Raw genomic sequence first — 24,739 nt, 5'->3', positions numbered from 1 at the left:
CAAGATTCAGGGAGTTCAGTGCAATAAAAATCACAGAGCACTTTTCATTTCCCAAGAAGTGGATCTACCTTGAGATCTTGCAAAAGATCTCCAGAACACAAAATGCCAACTTAGTAAAAGTTGAAGCATCTATTTCGTGTGACAGTGCCTCCTGGACAGGTGAGACCAAATCCACCCAGGCTTCCCAGGGTGCCCCCAATCAAGATAATGGCAGAGACTCCCACAGCACCTCACATTGCACCTTTTTCTCATTTTAACATTCATTTGAAGACTCACCCATCCCTAATTTGGTTTTCTACTTGAAGGAATGCTATCTGGATGCCAGAAAAGGATCATCACCTTCTAGTTTGAAACTTATCTTGCAATAGAATGTTACTTGTTTATGGGATTCCAATTGCAATTTGAGTTATTTTTTGACAGAGTACTGCGTGTAATGTCAACACACAAGACCACGGTGAAAAATGTCTTAATTTAATTTTCTTTTGCGAGTTTTAATTCTGTAATTGCCTCCGAACCACTCAGCTTGGTTAAGTGAGGGACATGAAGTACTTGCTGGGGCTGCTGGCAGGGAAGGACACTTTGTAAGCATTTTTAGGCATTGATGGTTGTACACGGAACACTGTATTGCCGACAGGTTTTTTAAGACAGCGCAATTAAAAGGTAATTAGAGTAACTAAAGCATTGAGGGTTTTACATCTGTGACAACTGCAAAAAAACATAAATGGGATATTATAAGATAAAAAATGATTGCACGATTATGTGAATTTTTTTTATTTTTTTCTTTTTAAACACATCTACGTATCAAAAGAAGTTTCTAGCAGGGTTTGCAGCCAGGCTGCTTCGTGGTTATTTTGTGCTTCAGGACAATGGTACTTCAACCTTTCTCCCACCGGGGAAGAAGGCACAAAGAGATGCTAGAGAGGAAAAAACGCGATTCTTGTTAAGCCAGTAAGAGGGAGGTGGAGACAATGAAGGGCATTGCAATGCATTTCAAAGAGCCTGAGCTCCACAGTCAGACAACCCTAAATTTCAGTCCCAACCCAGCACCTGCTCTGCATAAGGCACTTAAATTCTTTGAGTACCAGTTGCTCCACCTGTGAAGTAATAATGGCAGCAACAGCACCACTTCCTAATTATACACAGTGGATGTAGTTAGGAAAGTGTTGTTTATATAGCCACAGGGCCCAGATCAAGCAGGGCATCCAAGGCCTGAATGTTGCAGTGTGGTATTTCTCTTACCAGGCCCCTGCACCTTAGTTTCCATGGAGAAAGCACCTTGAGGCTTCCACCTGCCTGCTTCCTTCAGTACCTGCCCTTGCTCTGAGGGAGGAGGAGCAGGACACAAGAACAATGTGCAAGCATGATGGCAAGGGATTTGAAGAGCCTCATTGGGTCAGATCTCTTCTCACGCAGAGAAAGCGACAGATGCTCCCTTCCTTACAGAATTAGCAGAAAGCAGTGCTGCACAGCTACAGGTGGACACGGGGAATGGAAAGTCAAATGCTTAGTAATTACTGTTATTTTTTAAAGTGGAGGCCAGACATGGTGACTCACACTTGTAATCCCAGCACTTTGGGAGGCCGAGGCAGGCAGATCACCTGAGGTCAGGAGTTCAGGACCAGCCTGGCCAACATGGTGTAAACCCCGTCTCTACTAAAAATACAAAAATTAGCCAGGTGTGGTGGCATGCGCCTGTAGTCTCAGCTACTCGGAAGGCTGAGGCAGGAGAATTGCTTGAATCTGGGAGTGGGAGGCTGCAGTGAGCCAAGATTGCACCACTGTACTCCAGGGGCAACAGAGTGAGACTCTTGTCTCAAAAAAGAAAAAAGTGGCCGCCATCCAGACTGCTTCCATGCACAGTCCTGGTGAGAACTGCAGCTCCAGGATATGACTGTGTTAGATTGTTTTTAATTAAATGAAAATATTTCTTCCAGATCTGGCATTCATCTACCCACAGATAATACAGTGGACCACTTTGAATGTTGCTAGTCTAGCACACTCCAGAAAGAAGGAAAGCAACTGCTTCCCAGGTTACTTGTCTTGGTTGTCAAATATGCTAGTTTGCAGAGGAAAACTATGATCATTTATGTCATTTCTTCCAGAACATAATTGCTGAGCATGAAATTCGTAATATCTCCTGTGCTGCCCAGGACCCAGAAGACCTCTCAACATTTGCCTATATCACAAAAGATTTGAAGTCCAATCACCACTACTGTCACGTGTTTACTGCCTTCGATGTGGTGAGTACCTGCCCCCTTTCAACAGATTAAAGACTTTCCAAAATGGGCCTGGACTGTGTTGAAAGCCCAACTTATAGTTAACATGCTAGCTTGGCTTGTTTACCCGGTATTAAGATACATACCAAGTGTATTTGTTTGCTAGGGCTGCCATAACAAAGTACCACAAACCGAGGGGCTTAAACAGCAGAAATTCATTTTCTCACAGCTTCTGGGGGCTAGAAGGGCAAAACCAATGTGTCAGCAGGTTTGGTTTCTTCTGAGGCCTCTCTCCCTGCCTTGCAGATGGCTGCTGATATGGTTTGGCTGTGTCCTTACCCAAATCTCACCTTGAATTGTAGCTCCCATAATTCCCACGTGTCATGGGAGGGACCCGGTGGGAGGCAATTGAATCATGGGGGTGGGTCTTTCCTGTGCTATTCTCGTGATAGTGAGTAAGTGTCACAAGATCTGATGGTTTTATAAATGGGAGTTCCCCTGCCCAAGTTCTCACTTGCCTGCCGCCATGTAAGATGTGGCTTTGCTCCTCATTCACCTTTTGCTATGATTGTGAAGCCTCCCCAGCCATGTGGAACTGTGAGTCAATTAAACCCCTTTCCTTTATAAATTACTTAGTCTTGGGTATGTCTTGATTAGCAGCACAAGAACAGACTAATACAGCTGCCTACTTGCTGTGTCCTCACGTCGCCTTTCCTCTGTGCTTGGATGTCTGGGTCCAAATTTCCTCTTCTTGTAAGGACACCAGTCAGATTGCATCAGGGCCCACCCCAATGACCTCACTGTAACTGAATCACCACTTTCAGGGCACTATCTTCAAATACAGCCACATTCTGAGGTACTGCGTGTTAAGCCTTCAACATATGAATTTTGAGTGGGTCACAGTTCCACTCATAACACCAAGTACATTTTGGCAGACTAGGCTATTCAGAGATTTTTCAATATTTTCATTCTTCCATTCAACTTAGAACACCAACCCTACCTAGTATCTCAACTGCCATTACTCAACTACTAATTTCACTTTTCAGACTTGAGAAATTCCTTTGTTTCTCTGGCACCAAAACATAGTAAAGGTCTTACAGCCCCCTTGTCCCTCACTGTGTCTGTCGGTTTCTCTAGTAGCCATTTCTAAGTACTAGGGCATAACAGGTGTGTTTGCCTCATACAAATCTACAGTCTTCTATATTGAATAGGAGTCACATTAGATACCTACAGGTGGTAATTGGGAACTCCAAGGTTTGGCCCATATGCTCATTCAGAAATTAGTCTTGTCCGGGTACAGTGGCTCACACCTGAAATCCCAGCACTTTTAGAGGCCGAGGTGGGCAGATCACTTGAGCTCAGGAGTTGAAGACCAGCCTGAGGGACATGATGAAACCCCATCTCAACAAAAATGCAAAAGAAAAAAAAAAAAATTAGCACATGCCTGTAGTACCAGCTAACTGAGAGGCTGAGGTGGGAGGATCACCTGAGCGTGGGAGTTCGAGGCTGCAGTAAGCTCTGATCACACCACTGCACTCTAGTCCAGGTGACAGAGAGACCCTGTCTCAATTTTTTAAAAAAGTTACTCTTGGCCAGGCACAGCTCATGCCTGTAATCCCAGTACTTTGGGAGACCAAGTTGAGAGGACCACTTGAGTTCAGGAGTTCAAGACCAGCCTGGGCAACATAGTGAGACTTTGTCTCTAGCAAAAGAAAAAAAAAAAATTAGGTGTGGTGGTGCACACCTGTAGTCCCAGTGGCTGATGAGAGAATCCCTTGAGCCCAGGAGATTGAGGCTTCACTGAGCTATGATCATGCCACTGCACTCCAGCCTGGGCTAAAAAAAAAAAAAAAAAAGTCTTGTAATGACATCCTTACAGGATTACACCACTTCCACTTATAGCCATACTTGTCATTAAACCTAAAAGACTAGCTCATATATTACTAACTTGGAAAATGAAAACAATGAAAAGAAACAACAAATGTTTCTTTAAGATTGATAAGCCCTTGAGGTGGTACAAATTGCTTGAGGATATCTCTGATATAGTATATTAATAATCAGAAGAATTTGAAAATGCCACTTAAGTTTGATGATTCTGCTCTGCTCACTGGGTTTGAAATATACATATTCAAAGAATCAGGAATCACCTATTAATATATTCATGAGAGGCCAGCCCCCAGTTCAATGTCATCGGTAGAAGACTGCCTGAAGCAACGTTTTCCCATTCTGATGAACACCTATAGGCCGAGGCCAACTGTAATCCAAAATCTACACCAGCCTAAGGTCCGTGAGTCAGGCAGCTCATGCTCAGAGCATTTGTATCGTGCTACATGTTCCTCACCCCTTTTGGTTTTTAAACATTGAAACTGGGAAAGAATGATCATGGGCCTTTAAAAAGAAAAAAATCCCTTCCATTTGCGGAGGCTTGAGGAGAGTAATATAAAAGTAGTATGTGGTAACAGTAAAGACTGCAAAGCAACGCCCTGCAAGGCTACTCTAAATATCTCAGGAAGCGTTTGTTTGCATGGGATTAAAGTGTTGATTAAAGCCATTTCATTCAGGGTTTACAAGGATGTGCAGTGTTAGGTTTCTGGTGCCTTAAACATAACTTGCAGTTCTTGTAAAATGTGATTGTTTCTTTATACAGTCAAATATCATCCTGTTCACATCTATTTTGGTTTATGTGAAACACCTTTCTCTATAGGGATTGGACTGATGTCATGGAAAGAACAGAATACCAAAGTTCACATCCTAAATCAGCTATCCGTCTACTCCCTGGTCTTAGAGAAGTTGCTGGACTTTTCCGAGTCCCAATTTTCATAGCTAGAGAACAGAGACAAGAGTTTCTACCTTGCAGGTTTTTGCCAGGAGTGAAATGAAAGAACATATGTAGAGTGCCTCATAAATAACAGGTGTTCAGCATTGGTTTCTTCACCTCCTCCCTCTCCCTGCCTGCTGACGTCAGTTAACAGCCTGACCCTTTTTCTGCTAAAAGACATAAGATAGGTTTGTCAGATGTGTATTTATCTTCCAAAGTTTTCCTACTGCCATTATGAAAGGATTGGAAAAGTGGAAGCAATAAATAAACATTAAAATAGAAATAGCAAGCCGGGCGCGGTGGCTCAAGCCTGTAATCCCAGCACTTTGGGAGGCCAGGGCGGGTGGATCACGAAGTCAGGAGATCGAGACCATCCTGGCTAACACGGTGAAACCCCATCTCTACTAAAAATACAAAAAATTAGCCGGGCGCGGTGGTGGGCGCCTGTAGTCCCAGCTACTCAGGAGGCTGAGGCAGGAGAATGGCGTGAACCCAGGAGGTGGAGTTTGCAGTGAGCCGAGATTGCGCAACTGCACTCCAGCCTGGGCGACAGAGCGAGACTCCGTCTCAAAAAAAAAAAAAAAAAAAATAGAAACAGCAGAAAGAAAACATTGACTCCCCAAACCTTGCTGCCTCTAGACCGTGTTTGCGTTGAACATCAACATGAATATTCTGATACTTTTCAGGATCAATGCCACCTTTTTCCTAAGTATTACAGCATTTCTTTCAATAAAATCGGTTTTTAAGGTAATACATAATTTGCCTTCATCAGAGTATCTAAAGCATTTTTCCACATCAAACTAAAATGGGTTTCTGTGGACTGTCTGCCCCCTTGAGTTTATTAGCTATATGTATAAATATATGTGACACCAGAATACTGAGGTGAAATGTTGGGGGAAGAAATAGTCGACTGTTTCGTTTTATGATGAACATCATATCCCCCATACACTTGGAAAAACATGTAGAGAATTGCTTCAACATTTATCTTTTCATCCAGATGTTTGATTTAATGTAGACATTACTAGCTTAGGATTCTCATATCAGTTCCAAAGGACTTTCATCTTACACAGATCCTCCATTTTAATCTTCTCTAGGTGAACACAGTTTGTCAAACCTCAAAATTAGTAACAAAGGCCACCAGCCTTAACCTGAGACTTTGAGCAATTCTGAGATGCAACAAGCTTCACTTGCACTAAAAAAAGCTGCTTTGAGCATGGATTTTGTATCTTTATGTAGGGCAGTTCAATACCAGTCCAGTCTTGAAGGCTTAAAATGCTTTTGATATGAATCAGTCCCCTGGGCTGCCCCAAATGGCAAAAAAAAAAAAAAAAAGCCAACTAAAGAATAACCTATAATACCTCAAATACACATTTAACCTTTTAGCTGAATAAGTATGTATACATTTTTAATTGTGAAGTTACTGCTTTTTTGACCTTAAAGACCTCTTATGGGTCACGTGTTTTTATGTACTGTTATCACATATCCTATGTTTTTATCTGATATCATCAAGAAAATTCAGTGATGTTTAGGAAGTTTCCAGTTTATGGACAGTTAGATTTGAAGTTCAGAGCATTTTCTCATAGAAACTGTAGTCCGGGAAAGTAGGCCTGCAGCCCCCCCACAGAAGTTAGGATGTGAGCTTAACGTAGTTTATGTACTGTGGGACTCTGTGGGGCCTTGAATGTGCTCAGATGCGAGCAGGGGGTGGAGCATGTGGGGCTTCTCAAGCTTATTTGACCATGGTAGCCTTTTTTTTTTCTTTTTTGAGACAGAGTCTCACTCTGTTGCCCAGGCTGGAAGGCTGGAGTGCAGTGGCGCCATCTCAGCTCACTGCAAGGTCCGCCTCCCGGGTTCATGCCATCCTCCTGCCTCAGCCTCCCGAGTAGCTGGGACTACAGGCTCATGCTGCCACGCCCGGCTAATTTTTTGTATTTTGAGTAGAGATGAGGTTTCACCATGTTAGCCAGGATGGTCCCGATCTCCCGACCTCGTGATCCGCCCACCTCGGCTTCCCAAAGTGCTGGGATTACGGACAGAAGCCACTGCACCCAGCCTTTTTTTTTTTTTTTTTGGAGAGCACCCCACAGGGGTAGCCTTCTGCAGAACACATTTTGGAAAATGTTACATTTGATTATCTCTAAGCCTGTTTTTGTTGCTTGGAATCTACCATAAATTCAGCTTGTGATATTTTTGGTTTTAAATGATGGGGAGATGAAAATAAAAAGACTAGAGCAAAACAGAATTAGGGTTGTCAAGAAAAAAGCCAGTATATACCCACAGGCAAGCACCAAGCCTTTTCTGTATTCTGGAGTCTACACTCCCGTTATTGTCGGAGCTGATTTCTAATCACAAAGCTAACTTGCTAGGCCTGGAACACATCTCACCCACTGTAGAACCAAAGCTTCCCCTAACTTCATCTTCTAGGCAGTGAGAACTTGGGGAAGAGGGAACCATAGGGTGAGCAGAAAAGAAGGATGTGTTATGAGACTAGGAGTTGTGAGAGTTAAAAATGGACTCAGCTTTTCTCTCCTCTGCTCTTAAATGAGTGGAGAGAATTCTACACAAATGGAATGCAAGAGAGGGAACGGGTATTTCAGTGGCCACCAGATCCCAAGGCTGAAGTGATGGTCCTCAGAAGGCCACTATAGGTGAGAGAGAGGGACAACCAAGGTAATTTCAAAACTGTTGTCTTCTGTATTTTATTTGCCAGTTATTCTAGATTTCTCAGTAACAGAGAGTTGATATAGGTCAACATAGAAAGATTTTGATGCATTCCCCATGGGAGTATCAGATTTGTATCAAATATCTGAGAAGAGCCTCATTCAATAGTTTTAAATGTTGAAAGGTGTTATTTCTTTTTAATAGCATTAAAAGCCATGGCTTTGCCGCCAGACCCTTGCTAATTCTCACTCCTCTGTAAAGAATATGTTTGCAGTCTTTGATATTTTTAACCATGCTCATTTTTCGCTTGCAACTCCCAAATCCTGTGCTCCTCGGTGTGCAGCACATGGCAAGGCTGAGACGGCCTCAGGAGTGCGTAGAGAATGTTGAAGACATGGTGCGGGGTGGGCGGGACGTGTGGGAGACGGAGCTCCCTCTTCCCTGTGCTTTCTTGGCTGAACGTGGGCCATGCGAGGATCTAAGCTGGAGAAACAGAAGTGACAAAACGCAGGAAAACATGGTCAGCCGACTGTGTGATCACCTTCTGTAGTACTCTCCCATCCATATGCACGAAGCCAGCCAAAGTGTGGGGCAAGGAAAACATTAGCGTCCACCACGTGGTCGTGATCAGTGATACCAACACCACTTCCAACTTTGGCTCTGCTATGAGTTTGCTTGTTGATTTTCTCATCAGTTTAATAAAATTTAAATTCCTGGCTGGGCACAATGGCTCATGCCTGTAATCCCCAGCACTTTGGGAGGCTGAGGTGGGAGGATCACTTGAGTCCAGGAGTTCAAGACCAGCCTGGGCAACATAGGGCAACCCTATGTCTGCAAAAAAAAAAAAAATTTAATAAATAGCCCGGCATGGTGGCAGACACCTATAGTGCCAGCTACTCAGGAGGCTGAGGTGGGAGGATCGCTTGGGCCTGGGAGGCACTGAGCTGTGATTGCATCACTGCACTCCAGCCTAGGCAACAGAGCAAGACTCTGTCAAAAAAAAAGAAAGAAAAAGAAAAATGTAAATTCTTGGGCACTTTCTTAAATGCCAAGATTACTTCCATGGAGTAGTTTGAGGTCCCTGAAGAAAAATATGTATGGCTTACGTTGCAGAGATTGTCCCACAAAGTGAGAACTTAAAGATGCAAAAGAATTCTTGCTATTGTTGATGTTAGTTCACCTCCGACAACTGAATTAATATCATGGAGGCAGGTGATCTCTCTCATTCTGTTTCTCATTTTCTCCACCTGAAAATAGCCTTCAACGTATTTGACTGTGATACTGTGAAAAGAAATGGCAATATAAGAAAATGTCACAGTGCATAGAGCCCTTAAAAATTGAACTCAAACACTTTCCCTGGTTACTCTTCCACATAAAGAGTGTCAACCTACGGGTAAAGTAGAAGCATTTCCCTGGTCCTGTCCAGCCAGCTGAAACTCATCAGCAAGTCAGCTGCAGGAAGGACGCAGCTCCTAAGAGTAGCAAATGGCCCTGATGGAATAAAAAAGACAGCATCCCATCCCAATGGTCCTTGTACACTAACACCACCACCTCCCAAAAAAGAATAGATAAGTTAACAGTGCTGGGTTTCATTTATCCACATCTCCTCTCCATTGGCATAAATCACTGAGAACTAACCAGGCCACAAAGACAAAGGTGGTTGGATATTCAGAGATTAATAATCTTTATTTCTTCTCATCCCTATTTTGGGGATGGGGAGACAAAGTTATCAGTGCCTTAAATTGATCCTATTTTTTGTAAAGTTAGAAACCAGACATTCTGAAATGGTTTTCACAGATTGCTTTGCAGCATTTATGCAGGTATTTGTTGTACCCCCCACTTCTAAATAACTGTCAGTCAAGTGTCATGTTCAGGGGGTGGCCTTTAGAATCAGTCTGGTTTTGAATCACAGATCTGTGCTCTTAGCCTCATAGTTTGGGCGAGAATGCCACAGGCCAGGCACAGTGGTGCCTGGGTCCCAGCATTTGGGAAGCCAAGGAGGGCAGATCACCTGAGGTCAGGAGTCCCAGACTAGCCTGGCCAACATGGTAAAACCCTGTCTCTACTAAAGATACAAAAATTAGCCAGGCATGGTGGTGCACACCTGTAATCCCATCTATTCAGGAGGCTGAGGCAGGAGAATCCATTGAACCTAAGACTGAGACGGGAGAATCGCTCGAACCTGGGAGGCGGAGGTTACAGTGAGCAGAGATCCCACCACTGCACTCTAGCCTGGGAGACAGGATGAGACTCTGTCTCAAAAAAAAAAAAAAAAAAAAAAATGCCAGGCGCAGTGGCTCATGCCTGTAATCTCAGCACTTTGGGAGGCCGAGGTGGGTGGATCTCTTGAGCTCAGGAGTTCAAGACCGGCCAGGCCAGCATGGTGAAACCCCATCTCTACTAAAAATACAAAAATTAGCCAGGCGTGGTGGTACATACCTGTAATCCCAGCTACTCAGGAGGCTGAGACATGAGGATCACTTGAACCAGGAGGTGGAGGTTGCAGTGAGCCAAGATGGCACCGCTGCAATCCAGCATGGGTGACAGAGTGAGACTCTGACTCAAAAAATAAAAAAGAATGCCTCTAATCTTCAGTTTCCTAATCTGTAAAATAGAGATTATAATAGGATACCTCCTATGGTGATTGCAAGGATTAAACAAGGTGACACATACGCATTTCCAGCACATGGTGTCCAATAACTCTTAGCGGCTGAGGACACGGGGAGTAGCAGAAGCAGTTAATAGTGATGATTATATTCTTGTCAGACCCTGTGTGAGGATTTGTGTCCCAGTGTTTGGTTCACGACATATGTTGGTTGCTGCGTTCTTCCACATCTGAGGACAAAGGTCAGATTCCATATAAAATGCATTCCTTTGTTGATAGAGTGCCTGCCATGTGTTAGACACACATCCCTGCTCTCCAGGAGCTCATGGTCCAGCAGGAGATGAAGGGACACAAGCAAATAGTTACAGCAAAATCAGATCCATGCCACCCGGGCAGTGCACCAGCAGCCAGCAGGGTGGGCTCTCCAAAAGGAGGGACGTGCAAGTTGGAAGCCTAACATTTAGTCTGTGTGAACACGTGGTCGGTGTGGAGGCATGGCAACTCATTCATTCAATTTAGAATAGTGAACTCGGGGTATCAGGTAGGTACCTGCAATAAGTAAAGGAAAAGCCATTTATATTTACTGTGCTGACTATACCAAGGAAACAGGCATATCCATTTGAGAAAGATTTAAACAACAAGGGTTCAAATTTAAAAGGTTTGAATCTGGTGAGTGACCCATGTCCAGGGCCTCACAAGTTAGTGAAGAGGCCAGGCACGGTGGCTCACACCTGTAATCCCAGCACATCAGGAGGCCGAGGCAGGCGGATCGCTTGAGGTCAGGAGTTCGTGACCAGCCTGCCCAAAATGGTGAAACCCTATCTCTACTAAAATGCAAAAAATTAGCCAGGTGTGGTAGCAGGCACTTGTAATCCCAGCTACTCAGGAGGCTAAGGCTGGAGAATTGCTTGAACCCAGGAGGCGAAGGTTGCAGTGAGGCGAAATCGTGCCACTGCACTCCAGCCCGGGTGACGTAGTGAGACCCTGTCTTGAAAAAAACAAAAAGTTAGTGAAGAGTTCCCTACAGCTTCCACTGGAGCTTTTACTTTTGAGGAGCAGGGGAGAGGTTGAAGTCTGGCATTTCTTCCTCCTATACCGCCTTTCCACAAACCCTGGCCAAGTCACAGGATAAAGATTGCATGTTTCTTCCTCCCAGGCAAGCCAGTCCCTCTGGATGGATGTGACAGGGCTGCTGGCCAGCCACCTTGGGCTGTGGTTCCATGAAGACAGGTGACCAGTGTGTGGGGCTGCAGTGCATGCCATCCACAGAGAACCTGGAATGCTATTAATGTAAGGAAGCAAGTCATGGTTTAACAAAGCAGGGCCCAATCTCCTGTACTTGGGGTGAGGCGTAAAGTTAAACCTCAGCAGATACAGTGGAATGCTCGCCCCCTTTAAAAATCTGGTTTTTGAAGAACGTGTAATGGCATGTGAAGACCAACTATGAGATAATGCTGTATGAAAAAGCAACTTATGAGACTGCATATAAAGTATGATTATGATTTTAGACTCAAAGTATTCTAGTTTTTAAATTCATATTTAAATATTCATATAGGAAATGGAAGTATTTGGGTGTATATACAAATATAAAAAGAAAATGCACCAAAATGTTAGCAATAGCCATATCCCAACAGTAGAGTTTCATAGCTGAATTTTATTTTCTCCTTTATTCTTTATATTTTCAAAATTTTCTTCATCTGCCCCTGTTATAATTAGGGAGCTAAAGGAATCTCGTGGCTCTTTTAGTTAGCCAAAATTAGCCCTAAAGAAGCTACCTGCATTTTGGCCAGTTGATTTGTCATCTTGGCCCAGATAGACATCTTAGCAGAATTGCTAATATTTCTTTCTAAATGCTGAAGGCTATGATTGGGCACTATTTATTTCTATACAGTCTATGAAGACTCATTTCTGGCTGGTACTTGAGAGAACTAACTATAGGTAGAGCTAAAGAGATGTCAATGAAGTCTGTGACTTTGCCTAGAATATTCTCGAAGTTATTTTTGCCTTAGGACGTGGGTGAAGCAACTTGTAGACCAGGCTTACCCCAGGTCTTAAAAAAACAAGTACCAGCAAAACATAGCCTAAAAAGAAATGTCGCTTCTTTCTGGAGACCCCACTGAGAACCCAGATTGAAAAAAAAGTCTTGTGTCTTCAGGCCCCCTGTGGCATTATCTGCACTTGTCTAGCTTTTGTTCTTCAGGTCTGCCTGTGGGAGAGAAGACAGAAGGAAGGAATTGGCTCTGGCCATCCATATTCCCCCTTTTCTTAACCTTAAGGTGCAAGTTCACTTCTCTTAGGGACCTACCAGGCAACTTCCTTTTTGTGTTTAGCCAACAAACATTTCTTGAGCACCTGACCTATTCAAAGCCCTAGAGATGCAAAGGCTAGTGAGACCAGAGCCCTTAAGGAGCTCAGTCAACTGGGGGAATCAGCCCTACAAAGAGAAAATCATAATAAATATCACGTGGTAAGTACGGCTGTGCCTAAGGTATTGTGGGACCACAGAGGAGGGGCACCTAACTTAGCCAGGGTTGGGGGCACAGGAAAGGGGATTCAAATAAGGCTTCTGGAGATGTGATGCCCAAGGTGAGTTTTCAAGGATAAGCAGTAACTCACCAGGCAAAGGTGGGAGATGGCAAACGCGTGTATTGCCAAGAACAAAAGCCATTTTATAATAGATGAAATGCTTGGCCATTCGGAACAGCATTTGGGGGTGATTGCTGGAATGAAGATGTTTTCTGAGATGAAGGGCAGCCCCTTGGTGGTGACTGCCTGTCTGAGCTCTAGCTTGTGGGTTATGGAGCCCTGCAGTCTGGCCTCTGGGTAACATGCCACTGTTTAGCACAGCATCAACTGTGCATGCATCTCTAAACTGAATCTGTAGTTGCCTGGGTAAAAGATAGCCCCTTCTAATCAGAAAATCCTGAAACTCCCAGGGTAGAAAGGGACTGACAGGTCACCTGGACCACACCCACTTCTCAGTGGCAATAGGTGCTGTAGGTAGGTAGCCCATGATGGAGCTGGCCTATGCAGGTGATCCAGGGACTCTGTTTATGACCTCTATTCACTGATAGACACTTTTCTAGCAGACCTCCTGAGGTACTTTATGACACCCGAGCTTTTCTGCCCTGGGCTCCCACATACAGACACAGCCCTTCCTTTGAACGTGTCTGCATCTGTGCCCTCTTCATGGTGTGGGTGAGCTTCTGATGACCCCTGTCTGGGCCTGCAGCTTTCTGATGCTATGGAATGAATACATTTGTTCATTCCATTCCAGTCATGAAAATGTGGCTGTTGTTTTTCTAATGGTAATGCAAACCAGGCAGGTCAAAATGGTCCACTCAGAAAGAGCAACTCCCAGCCTGGGCCAGGAGGGCCTTTCCTCCCTAGATGGCCTCCTCCTCAGATTCCTTCCTCCTTTGTCATATTTGCCAGATGAGATGAAGCTTTATGCCTGACATACCTTGTCAGCCATTTGGGCAGCAATGCGTTCAACAAAGTAAGCCCTGGGATAAATATCTAAGTGAACAAATGGACACTGTTTCTACCATGCCTCATTCCATAAAGGATTGAAGACAACCTACATGAATAGGTGTAGTAGTCTGAAAATATATATTTATACACAAATCTGAATTAGGGAAAATACAGACTAAAAGGAAGCTCCATATCAAGGGAAAAGTTGTAGTATCAATATACAGACCACGGAGTTCTGTAAAGGTGTGGGAGCTGAGCTCTCTCTAGCTATGAGCTTTTAGCTCTGAGCTTCCTGGAGGTCAAGGCAAAAAGGGAAATGCAGTAATTTTATGCTCCGTATTTCTTTGAAAGAAAAGTATACCCCTTCCTTTCAGAAAACAATATTTTAATAAGGCTTAAGTATGAAAGAACTTTCTGTCCTAGGCCCCCATGAGGGGATACTGTGTAATAATGTCTTCACAAACATTTGTACAGTGAATCTCCAAAACACAAGGTGGTGTTCTAGAGGGTGCCTCAATGAAATAGGCACAGAACACCAGCACGTTCATGAAAGCAATGAAGGTAGGATGGCCCAGTGGCATGAAACACTGGCTAATCTGAAGTCAGATCTGCACTTGGATCCTGGTTCTGCTGTATGAATTTGGCCAAGTTGTCAATTTCGCTGATCCTTAGTTTCTCACACGTAAAATGAGGATGGTCTTTCCTCCTCTATGAGGTGTTGTGAGGGGTAGACAATCCACAGAAGGCATTTAGCCTCGTCCCTAGGATGTAGTAGACAATATCGTGTGTAGCTGCTGCTGCCACTGCTTTATCATCATTATGAAAGGAAATAAAGTATGGTTCAAGTTCATAGGCAGTTTGACTTCGTGCAGAGATCAAACTTTGCACAGCTACAAGAGCAGATTGACTGCATGTCTATAAGTTTATATCCACATAACAGCATTTTTCACTTGGGCTTAGTAGAAGCTGGACCACTAAAGGGTCAACTCCGCACTTAGAGTAGACGCATTAGGGTTGCAGCTTAAAGGAAGAGCTTGATACTTTAAAGTCTTACTGAGAAGATGTTAGAATTGGCATCCGGTGTGAAAACTGAAAAGCCTAAACAAGATTCTTTGCCAAATGAATGGGCAGCTTCCTGGCACATACAAGCGAGCCATGACAGCACCTGCAGAGAGGGACCAGATTTTGCTGGAAAGCAGTTCCCAGCCCTCTTAGCCAGAGAATGAAGAGACCCACAGAACCCCAAGGTGAAGCAGAAAGAATAAGATACATCCTCGGCAACATGTTGAAACCCTGTCTCTAAAAAACATACAAAAATTAGCCAGGTGTGATGACACATTACCTGTGGTCCCAGCTACTCCAGAGGCTGAGGTGAGAGGATCATGTGAGCCCGGGAGGTCAAGGCTTCTGTGAGCCATGACTGTGCCACTGCACTCCAGCCTGGACAACAGAGCAAGACCCTGTCTCAAAAAAAAAGCAAGAATAAGACTATTTTAAACTCAAAAGACTTTCTCTTGTTTTTAATTATCAAAATTATCATATTTTATGACTGTAAAAATGATTAATCCTCATTTAAATAAAGTTCAAAACATACAAAATATAAAGAGACACATCATCCAGTCTCAATATGCAGTGATAACTGCTATTCACATTTGATCCATATCGCCATTTTCTATGCATGTATACAGATCCTATCTATGTGTATATGCATACATATATTCTTACACAGTCTTTTAACCCTTTATTTATTTATTTATTTATTTTATTTTATTTTTTAGATGGAGTCTCACTCTGTCGCCCAGGCTGGAATACAGTGGTGTGACCTCGGCTCACTGCAACCTCTGCCTCCTGGGCTCAAGCAAGTCTCCGGCCTCAGCCTCCCAAGTAGCTGAGATTACAGGTGTGCACCACCACGCCTGGCTAATTTTTTGTATTTTAGTGGAGACAGGGTTTCACCATGTTGCCCAGAGTGGTCTTGAACTCCTGAGCTCAGGCAATCGACCCACCTCCAGTTTTCATTTTAAATGGCTACCTAGTATTCTACTTAATCAGTCCTCTAATAATGAAAATTTAAACACTTTAATAATATTTTTGCACATATATCAGTGAACCCCTGTGCCTAAGAGATTTTCAAACTAAGAAACAGAAAAGTCTTAGTGATGTACCAGTTAAAATAAAATAATTACCTTGGTGGCCAGAGCTTTTTCTAGGGGACAGATTGCCCACCATTTATGACACAGTTTTTCTCATACTAGACTGATGAATATGCTGGGTATAGCCTCGGGGACAAAGATGCAGGAGGATGGTGAGGAAAATCTCTTTGTCTCTCCATGAGCCTTCTCTGGATGTAATGAGAGACTTGATGGACCCTTTCACTCCCCCATGTCATTCAGTGAGCACTTCCTGGACATTGTCTATAGGCTAGGCATGGGCCTGGCACCAGGGACACAGCCCTTAACACATGGAGGGAGCTTGGTAAATATCTGTGGTGATGTTCAATATCCATGACTGCCTTGAAGAAACCACAGTAAATATAAGGCTGACCTGCATATCTTCAGTTTGCACAAGAAAAGCAAGTTTGCATCCCGTGATTGCATTAGGATTTATCTTTATGATACCATCGTTTCTTAAGCTCCTCTAATGTAGCAGTTCTTAATTTGCAGATCAAAATCCCTGGCCAGGCACAGTGGCTCATGCCTGTAATCCCAGCACTTTGGGAGGCCCAGGCAGGTAGATCACTTGAGGCCAGGAGTCCGAGACCAGCCTGGCCAACACAGTGAAACCCCATCTCTACCAAAAAAAAATACAAAAATCATCCAGGCGTGCAGGCCTGTAATCCCAGCTACTTGGGAGGCTGAGGCAGGAGAATCACTTGAACCCCAGAGGCGAGATTGCAGTGAGCTGAGATCACACCACTACACTCCAGCCTGGGTGAGAGAGTGAGACCATATCTCAAAAAAAAAAAGAAAAAAAGAAAAAAAAATCCCCGGGAAAGAAGAGAAGGGAAGGGAAGAGGAGAATTCCTGTGCTTCTGAGGAGGTTTTTCCCCATTGGACTGGGACTCCCTGCCCTTCTTCCCAAATAGCCACTACTAAGGATGGGAGTTGCGTCATATCTTTTACATCACCCACCCTCCCAAGTATCTGGGATTACAGGCGTGCACGCCTGGCTAAGATGAAGAATTCCTGTGTTGATGGTCTCTGTCGAGTCACAAAGTACACCCCTGGCCTGGAGGCTGTCTCTCAGACAGGCTGGGCACGAGACCCAGGCAAATGGGCCAGTAGGTGACCTCACCACAGCCAAGATGGGTCAGTCACTTGGAAGCTCAGTTGGCTCATGTTTTTTAAACTTTTTTTAAACAGATTACAGAATTTTTTTTATTTTATCTAATGTATAGTTCTAAGGTGTAGAACTTAGAAGAAGAAGAGCACGGCCTCTCAGAACAACTGGATTCAAAGCCCAGTTTGGTTGGGTGCTGACTTCATGAGCAAGTTATTTAACCTTTCTGAGCGTAATTATCTCATGTGCAAAATGGAAGTAATAGACCTACGGCATACAGATGTGGTTAGGATTGAATTAAAGAGTCCATGTTAAAGCACTTGGCGTGGTGCATGGCACACAGTAAATAATACATGCTAGCCGGTATTGCCATTTAGTTAAATAATATTATTAGCCATTATCAGAACAATCCAGTTAGGTGGGTACTGCGTGTGGTATTATCCCCATTTTAAGATGAGAAAACCAAGGCTCAGAGTATGCTGTTTTCAGTAATCAACCCTCATACCTGCACCCCGCATGCACACACACACACACACACGTGCACACATGCACACACATGCAGCCCTCTTTCACTGGTGGTCTCTGTAAGGTAGAAAATACTGCAGATCAATTGCCATAATAAATGTGTCTCAAGAGAATTATGCTAGAAAGACCAAGGCAAGTATCTTCCAATGAGCTTATATGAGGCAGGAGGAGCCAAGGTCAGAGACAGGCCAGGTTACAGCATTAGAGAGACGTGAGGTAATAAAGGTAAAGCTAAGTGAGTTTGAATTGATGCCCAAGGGAGGTAGTAAATGGAGACGAGAGCATGATTTTGCTGACTTCACTGCAGCACTGTGGTTTGAGCCAGCAGACGGGATGGGACACCTTAGTGCTCGCTGCGATCAGCCAGCTTCCCCACAGCCAGGACAGCCAGGCATGGGGACGGGGTGGCTCCAGGATTGGCCTCCTGGCTAAGCTGCATTCATCACAGCTCCTGGGCTCATGGGTCATCTTCCTGTTGTCTGAATGAGGGTCCAGCCAGCCTTCTGCAGCATCACATGGTGTTCCAGTTATCTATTGCTGTGTAATAAACCACCCCAGAATATAAAACAACATCCATTTATTATACTCACAATTCTGTAAGTCAGGGATCTGGACTGGGTGTGGCAGTCCTGCTCAACAATATCTGGGGCCTCAGCCAGGGTGCCTGCAATGGCTGGAGATGCTGGGGCAGTCCGACTGGAGCCAGCTGTCTGGGCCTTGAGTCTTCTCTATGTGATGTCTGCTGGAGCTCCAATGTCTTTGAGACCCCTTCACTCCCAAATCTTGAGCCTGGGCTGGCCTGGCTGAAACCGTTGTTCCTGTCCAGGCAGCCTCTCCTTGTGGCTAGCTCAGGCATCCTCATAGCATGATGATCTCAGGATGGTGAGACCTATTCTTTTTTCTATTTTTTTAAGATGGAGTTTCGGCCAGGCGCAGTGGCTCATGCCTATAATCCCAGCACTTTGGGAGGCTGAGGTGGGTGGATCACCTGAGGGCAGGAGTTCGAGACCAGCCTGGCCAACATGGTGAAATCTTGTCTCTACTAAAAATACAAAAAATAGCCGGGCGTGGTGGCGGGTGCCTGTAATCCCAGCTACTTGGAAGGCTGAGGCAGGAGAATCCCTTGAACCCAGGAGGCAGAGGTTGCAGTAAGCCAAGATCGCGCCATTGCACTCCAGCCTAGGCAGCAAGGGTGAGACTCTGTCTCAAAAAAAAAAAAAAAAAAAAAAAAAAGATGGAGTCTCGCTCTGTCACCCAGGCTGGAGTGCAGTGGTGCAACCTCAGTTCACTGCAACCTCTGCCTTCCAGGTTCAAGCAATTCTTCTGCCTCAGCCTCCCGAGTAGCTGGGATTACAGGTGCCTGCCACCAAGCCTGGCTAATTTTTTCTCTTGTATTTTTGGAAGAGATGGGGTTTCACCATTTTGGCCAGGCTGGTCTTGAACTCCTGACCTCAAGTGATCCACCCACCTCAGCCTCCGTATTAGTCTGTTCTAGTACTGCTAATAAAGACATACCCAAGACTGGGTAATTTATAAAGAAAAGAGGTTTAATGGACTCACAGTTCCACATGGCTGGGGAGGCCTATGGTGGAAGGCAAAGGAGAAGCAAAGGTACATCTTATGTGCTGGTAGGCAAGAGAGCGTGTACAGGGGAACTCCCATTTATAAAACCATCAGATCTTGTGAGACTTATTCAATGTCACAAGAACAACATGGGAAAGACCCTCCCCCATGATTCAGTTACCTCCCACCAGGTCCCTCTCACAACATGTGGGAATTATGGGAGCTATAATTCGAGATGAGATTTGGGTGGGGACACAGCTAAACAATATCAGCCTCCCAAAGTGCTGGAATTACAGGCGTGAGTCACCGTGTCCAGCCAGGATGGTGAGACTTTTTACATGACTAATTCCTCCAGAGTAACGTTCCTAAAAGGCCAGGAGGAAGCTGCAAGACTCCTCATGATTCAGCCTCACAAGTTCAGCATGTTGCTTCTGCTACATCCTATGGGCCAAGCAAGTCAGTAAAACCAATCCAGATTCAAAGAGCAGATTCAGCTTCTCAACAGGGAAACACCATGGTGTGCACAGGAGGGGAGAGTTGATGGCAGTCATCTTAGAGACAAGCAGGGTAGACACAGGGGTTGGGCCAAGAGCAGGGGATTTTGAGCACAGATATTGGCTCATGTCAAGTTTTGTAACTTTCTATCTCTGTGATGTCTGGAAAGTTATTTCACCCCTCTGAGCCTCCATTGCCTCATCTATAAAATGAGGATAATAAGCTACTGCACGTGATCGTGGGAAGACTTAAATGAAACAAAGATAAGGCTTGGCACATCCCTCACACCTATTAAGTTCTCCCTTAATGGTAACTAGACTGAGTATTAACTAGAAATGTTATGATTACTCCAGCTCGTCCTTTGGATATTCATTCATTTAGCAAGCAAGCAAGCATTCCTTCAGTGCCTGCAATGTGCCAGGCCCACTACCAGGCACTGGCCTCCCCACAGTTGCAGGGATAATATGTTGAAGGCAGAGACAGTTGGGCTTTCAGATTTTCTGGGTGTCACCATGGGCTCTTCAGAGCCAGCCAGCATCATTGAGGTTTGCAAGATGGGCTTCTCACCTAGGCCTTCTGATTTTACAATATAATTTTCAGCCTCATCCCAGTAGAGTCTCCTCGTACATGATAGCAACTCTCCCATTTCAGATAGTAGGAATGTTGATAGGAGCGGCAGGAGAAATGAACCTACAAAAAGATGGGAGTTCTTTCCCCATTCACACATGTGTCCTCAGGTCCCATGGGATGAGCATCTGTTTCCCCAAAAGGGCACTGGTGTGTCGGGATGGGCAACAGAGTGCCTGAAAGGTGCGTCTCAGTGCCAATGGACCCTCCTGGCACCCAGCAGCAGTACCACGAACAGTAAGGCTGCAGACAAAAGAGGAAAGGTAACAGTGTCCAATCCTGTGCTATACATAATCACAAAAGAAACTCTGCAAAGCATTCTCAAATAAAACCAAAGCAAGATGTCAAGGAAAATGCAAGCGGAACCAGGAGAAGCCATTAGGTAGAAAAACTTAATCCAACAGTCTGGTCTCTGTGTCTTATTTGAGCAGTTTCCTAATGCCAGGAACTAATTAAAAATTAAAGGGCAGGACTTCTAACATTCTCTCCCAAAACCTTTAGGCTTCCCATAGTCATGTGAAAAACCTCACTTGCTCAAATGAAGGTCTTCTTACTTTAATTTGAAGATACTGGAGCTTTAAGTAGATCTCACTTTCACTAACTTATTTTTAGGTTAATGATAAAGGAATTCACACTCATTAAGTTCCACTGTTACAGCAGATAGAGACCACATGTTACAGAATCACTGAATCTCACACCTTCATCTTAGTCTAGTTTCCCACCTAGAACACGAATATCTGGTACATGTCCCCAACAGATGGAAATCAGCCATCTTCCACAGTAGCATGAACAAGAGCAAGAGCCTGCATCTTCATTCTGAGACTACAGAAGTCGGAAGCCCTGCCTGCCTTTCAGAGGGGACCCACGCAAACACTAAGAGGCAAAGCTGACGGTGACGTGAGTGCCAAGTGTAGGCAGTGGAAAGAGCTCAGCCCTCTTTGTGCAGTGATGGTCAGAGCTGTCTCTCAGGCCTCCTCCACTATCATTTGCTGGTGCGTTACTAATTTACTAGGCTGACTCATCGCTGGAGGCAAACACAGGCTCAGTGTTCATCGCAAGGAAGTGCTCAGCTTGCTGTGCAAGGTGCAGTATCTCCAGCAGGCAGATGTCTGTCTTGTAGGGTCAGTATTTCCTGACAACTCACTTAAAGGAGACAGATACCTCCTCTCCCAAACCAACTCTCAAGCTCAGAGGCATTTTCCCCACTTGGTTCTGAGACCATCACAATAGAGCTGGCATGGATCTGAAATCTGGTTGGTCTAGAACCCTTGGGCCTCTTCCCCATGGCCTCAGAAGGCGCCATCCTGCATCTTCCTTTCCATCATCATCAAATGGGAGCAATCACAAACACATCTCCCTGGCGGCAGTGTGGGAATCGGGCTCCCAGAGCGCTCGATGAGGGTGGAGATGGGCAGGAACAGAAAGGGTCCGCTTAGTTGCAGTATCAGCATCAGCAGAATGATACTTCTGTGATTTTTGAGAAACCACGAGCAGACATTCTAGGGACATTCATCAGAGTGAAAACTTGGATGGCCGGGCACGGTGGTTCATGCCTATAATCCCAGCACTTTGGGAGGCCGAGGTGGGCAGATCACCTGAGGTGGGGAGTTCGAGATCAGCCTGACCAACATGGAGAAACCCCATCTCTACTAAAAATACAAAATTAGCCAGGCGTGGTGGCGCATGCCTGTAATCTCAGCTACCTGGGAGGCTGAGGCAGGAGAATTGCTTGAAACCAGGAGGCGGAGGTTGCGGTGAGCCGAGATCATGCCCATTGCACTCCAGCCTGGGCAAAAAGAGCAAAACTCCGTCTCAAAAACAAAGAAATAAGAAAACTTGGGGTAGACCGTGTCTGCTCTCAGCTGCCGCAGCGACCTTCAGAACGCTCTCTGTGACCAGTATATATCTGCTCCTCTGACGCTCTGTGACCTCAGGGTGTGGTGGACACTCTGCCTCTTTTGGGTCAGACAATGTGATGGTTTCTCGGTGAGAGAAGACCGGGCAGAGCTGTGCTTGGAAGAAAAGGCAGAAATCAAAGATACAGATTTGGAGAAGAGAAGAAAGCTAGAAATCGTCTTGAGAAAAGGACTGATTGAAGGTCGGAGGAAAAGAACTTTTCTTCCAGGCGCTGCTTGGCATGGCATCTGGCCTGACAGAATCTCCTGTCTCTTGCTGATTTGATCATAAAATATAGAGTGGACCCACAGGGAGAGCAAAAGCCTGAAGAAATCGCTGGGGAATTGGCTCTGTTGGAGCACTGTTTGCGTGCTCACTGCTGCGACTGTGAGCCGCCACACCAGCATGACTAATGCCTCTCCTCTAGGCCTAAATTAGATTTTGATTGTGTTTCACAGATGTTCACTGAATCACAGAAGTTTGAGGTAAAAAGACCCAAACTTCTCAGGAACACCTCCTGTGGTGTGTGCGGGATCATCCTCACAGGCAAGGCTGAAGCGATCCCAGGACTCAGCAGAAATACCAGTAGTAACTCCTTCCCTTCCAAGGCCTCGGGAGCAAACCAGCTGCCCACAGGGAGAGCTCTAAATGGCGTGGGCTCCTGGGGCCGGTGGGCTGTGGAACCTGCTCCTCCTGGGGCTAACTGGGGATCCGTAAGCAAGTGTCCCCTATCAGTGTGTAAAACAAAAAGTATCTGAGACAAGCCGCAGTCCATTTATTTTGCCAAGGTTAAAGACGCACCCGTGGACCAGGCACAGTGGCTCACGCCTATAATTCCAGCACTTTGGGAGGCCGAGGCGGGTGGATCACGAGGTCAGGAATTTGAGACCAGCCTGGCCAACATAGTGAAACCCCGACTCTACTAAAAATACAAAAATTAGCTGGGCGTGGTGGCATGCGTCTGTAGTCCCAGCTACTCGGGAGGCTGAGGCAAGAGAATCGCTTGAACCCAGGAAGTGGAGGTTGCAGTGAGCTGAGATTGTGTCACTGCCCTCCAGCCTGGGTGACAGAGCGAGACTCTGTCTAAAAAAAAAAAAAAAAAATGCACCTGTGACACAGCCTTGGGAGGTCCTGACAACATGTGCCCAAGGTGGTCAAGGCACAGCTTGGCTTTATACATTTTAAGGAGGCATGAGATATCAATCAGTATGTGTAAGAAGTTTGGTCCAGAAAGGCAGGACAACTAGAAGTGAGAAGGGGGCTTCCAGGTCGTAGGTAGATAAGAGACAAACAGTTGAATTATTTTGAGTTTCTGATTAGTCTTTCACTGAATACACAATTTACATGAATAGTCACTTATGCCTTAGTCTGGCTTAGGGAAACAACAGGACAAAGAAAGCAATCGGATATGCGTTTATCTCACACATGAGCAGAGGGATGACTTTGAGTTCTGTCTTTTGTCCACAGGAAATTTCCTTGTGGGCAAATTGTGAGGGAGGTATGTAGCTTTTTTATCTTTGTAGCTATCTTACTTAGGAATAGAATGCAAGGCAGGTTTGCCCAATGCGGTTCCCAGTTGACTTTTTCCTTTATCTTAGTGATTTGGGGTCCCAAGATTTTTCTTTTCACAAGTGACTAATGCCTGCTGTAAACCCTAAGTTGGACCCAGAGTGTCCTGTTCTTCGTAGATTTCCACTGAATCGCTGCTGCCTCTGGTGAAGTAGTTCAAGTTCCTCCCTAGTTCACCTCCCTCAGTGTTCCTCAGCCATTCCACCCATTCTAATTTGCAGTGTGCCAGTAGCAAATGCCTTCTCAATTTTTCTTGCAGAATTTAGCCTACGAAATCATCCTAACCCTGGGACAGGCATTCGAAGTCGCTTACCAGCTAGCACTACAAGCAAGAAAAGGGGGACACTCCTCCACACTTCCGGAAAGCTTTGAAAACAAACCCTCCAAACCCATCCCCAAGCCCCGCGTTAGCATTCGCAAGTCCGTGGTAAGTAAAAAAGATACAGATGTTCTCAAAAACCTTGAACAGGAGGGAAAGGGGCTGCTAACCAGGCCCTTGTGTGGTGTGGGTGCCATTAGAATCCAGGGCCTGTTCTTCATCCTTTACCTTGGCCTCCTCCTGGCATGTGTCCATCATCACCTCAGCCTGGTTCCCACCAAGTCTTGGGGACCGTCTCTCTTAACCTGGAGCCTCCAGAGAAATCTACTTTCTCAGTCACCTGCAGAAACCCTGTGAAGGGTCTCAGCAGCAGGTACTGCCGTTCTTGGTGAATTTTACCTAACTAAAGGTTTGGGAAAGCTTGGGAGCAGTGTTCCCTGGGGCTTCAGCTGCCATCTCATCAGAGGGCAAAGTCTCCTGCAAGCCCCTGGCCTCCAGAGAGGTTTGCAGAGGTACACAATGATGATGTCCTCGGTCCCCAGCTAGAGGAAGCTGGATGCGCAGGCTGCCCTGCTATATGCAAGGCCTGCGCCATGGCCCGGGTGCTTTGTCTCCCGCAGCTGAGGCTTCCTGCAGCATGGTGACTGTTCAGAAGGTGCAGCCCCTCCTTCTCAGCATCTGCCTTCCTCCAG

General features: G+C 45.2%; 1 protein-coding gene and 1 long non-coding RNA gene across 19 annotated transcripts in view; one reads left to right on the top strand and one right to left on the bottom strand.

Annotated features, from left to right (window-relative positions):
• The window catches only part of ANKS1B (ankyrin repeat and sterile alpha motif domain containing 1B), a 1,288,070-nt gene that overhangs the window by 1,246,829 nt on the left and 16,502 nt on the right, over window positions 1–24,739 (top strand). For all 18 annotated transcript variants that reach the window (XM_005571954.5, XM_015430681.4, XM_045364492.3 and 15 more), the window contains 2 exon segments: window positions 2,103–2,240; window positions 23,988–24,155. In XM_005571954.5, the coding sequence (XP_005572011.1) occupies window positions 2,103–2,240; window positions 23,988–24,155 (306 nt within the window).
• Window positions 7,718–10,852, bottom strand: LOC141408084 (uncharacterized). The gene is made up of 2 exons (XR_012420524.1): window positions 10,369–10,852; window positions 7,718–8,976 (listed from the first exon to the last, which is right to left on the bottom strand). It is a non-coding gene; the product is annotated as an uncharacterized lncRNA (long non-coding RNA).

Source organism: Macaca fascicularis, chromosome 11, assembly GCF_037993035.2.
Source record: "Macaca fascicularis isolate 582-1 chromosome 11, T2T-MFA8v1.1".
NCBI lineage: Eukaryota > Metazoa > Chordata > Mammalia > Primates > Cercopithecidae > Macaca > Macaca fascicularis.
Note: the sequence above shows the minus strand (reverse complement) of the source record. Positions and strands in the feature narration are given on the sequence as shown.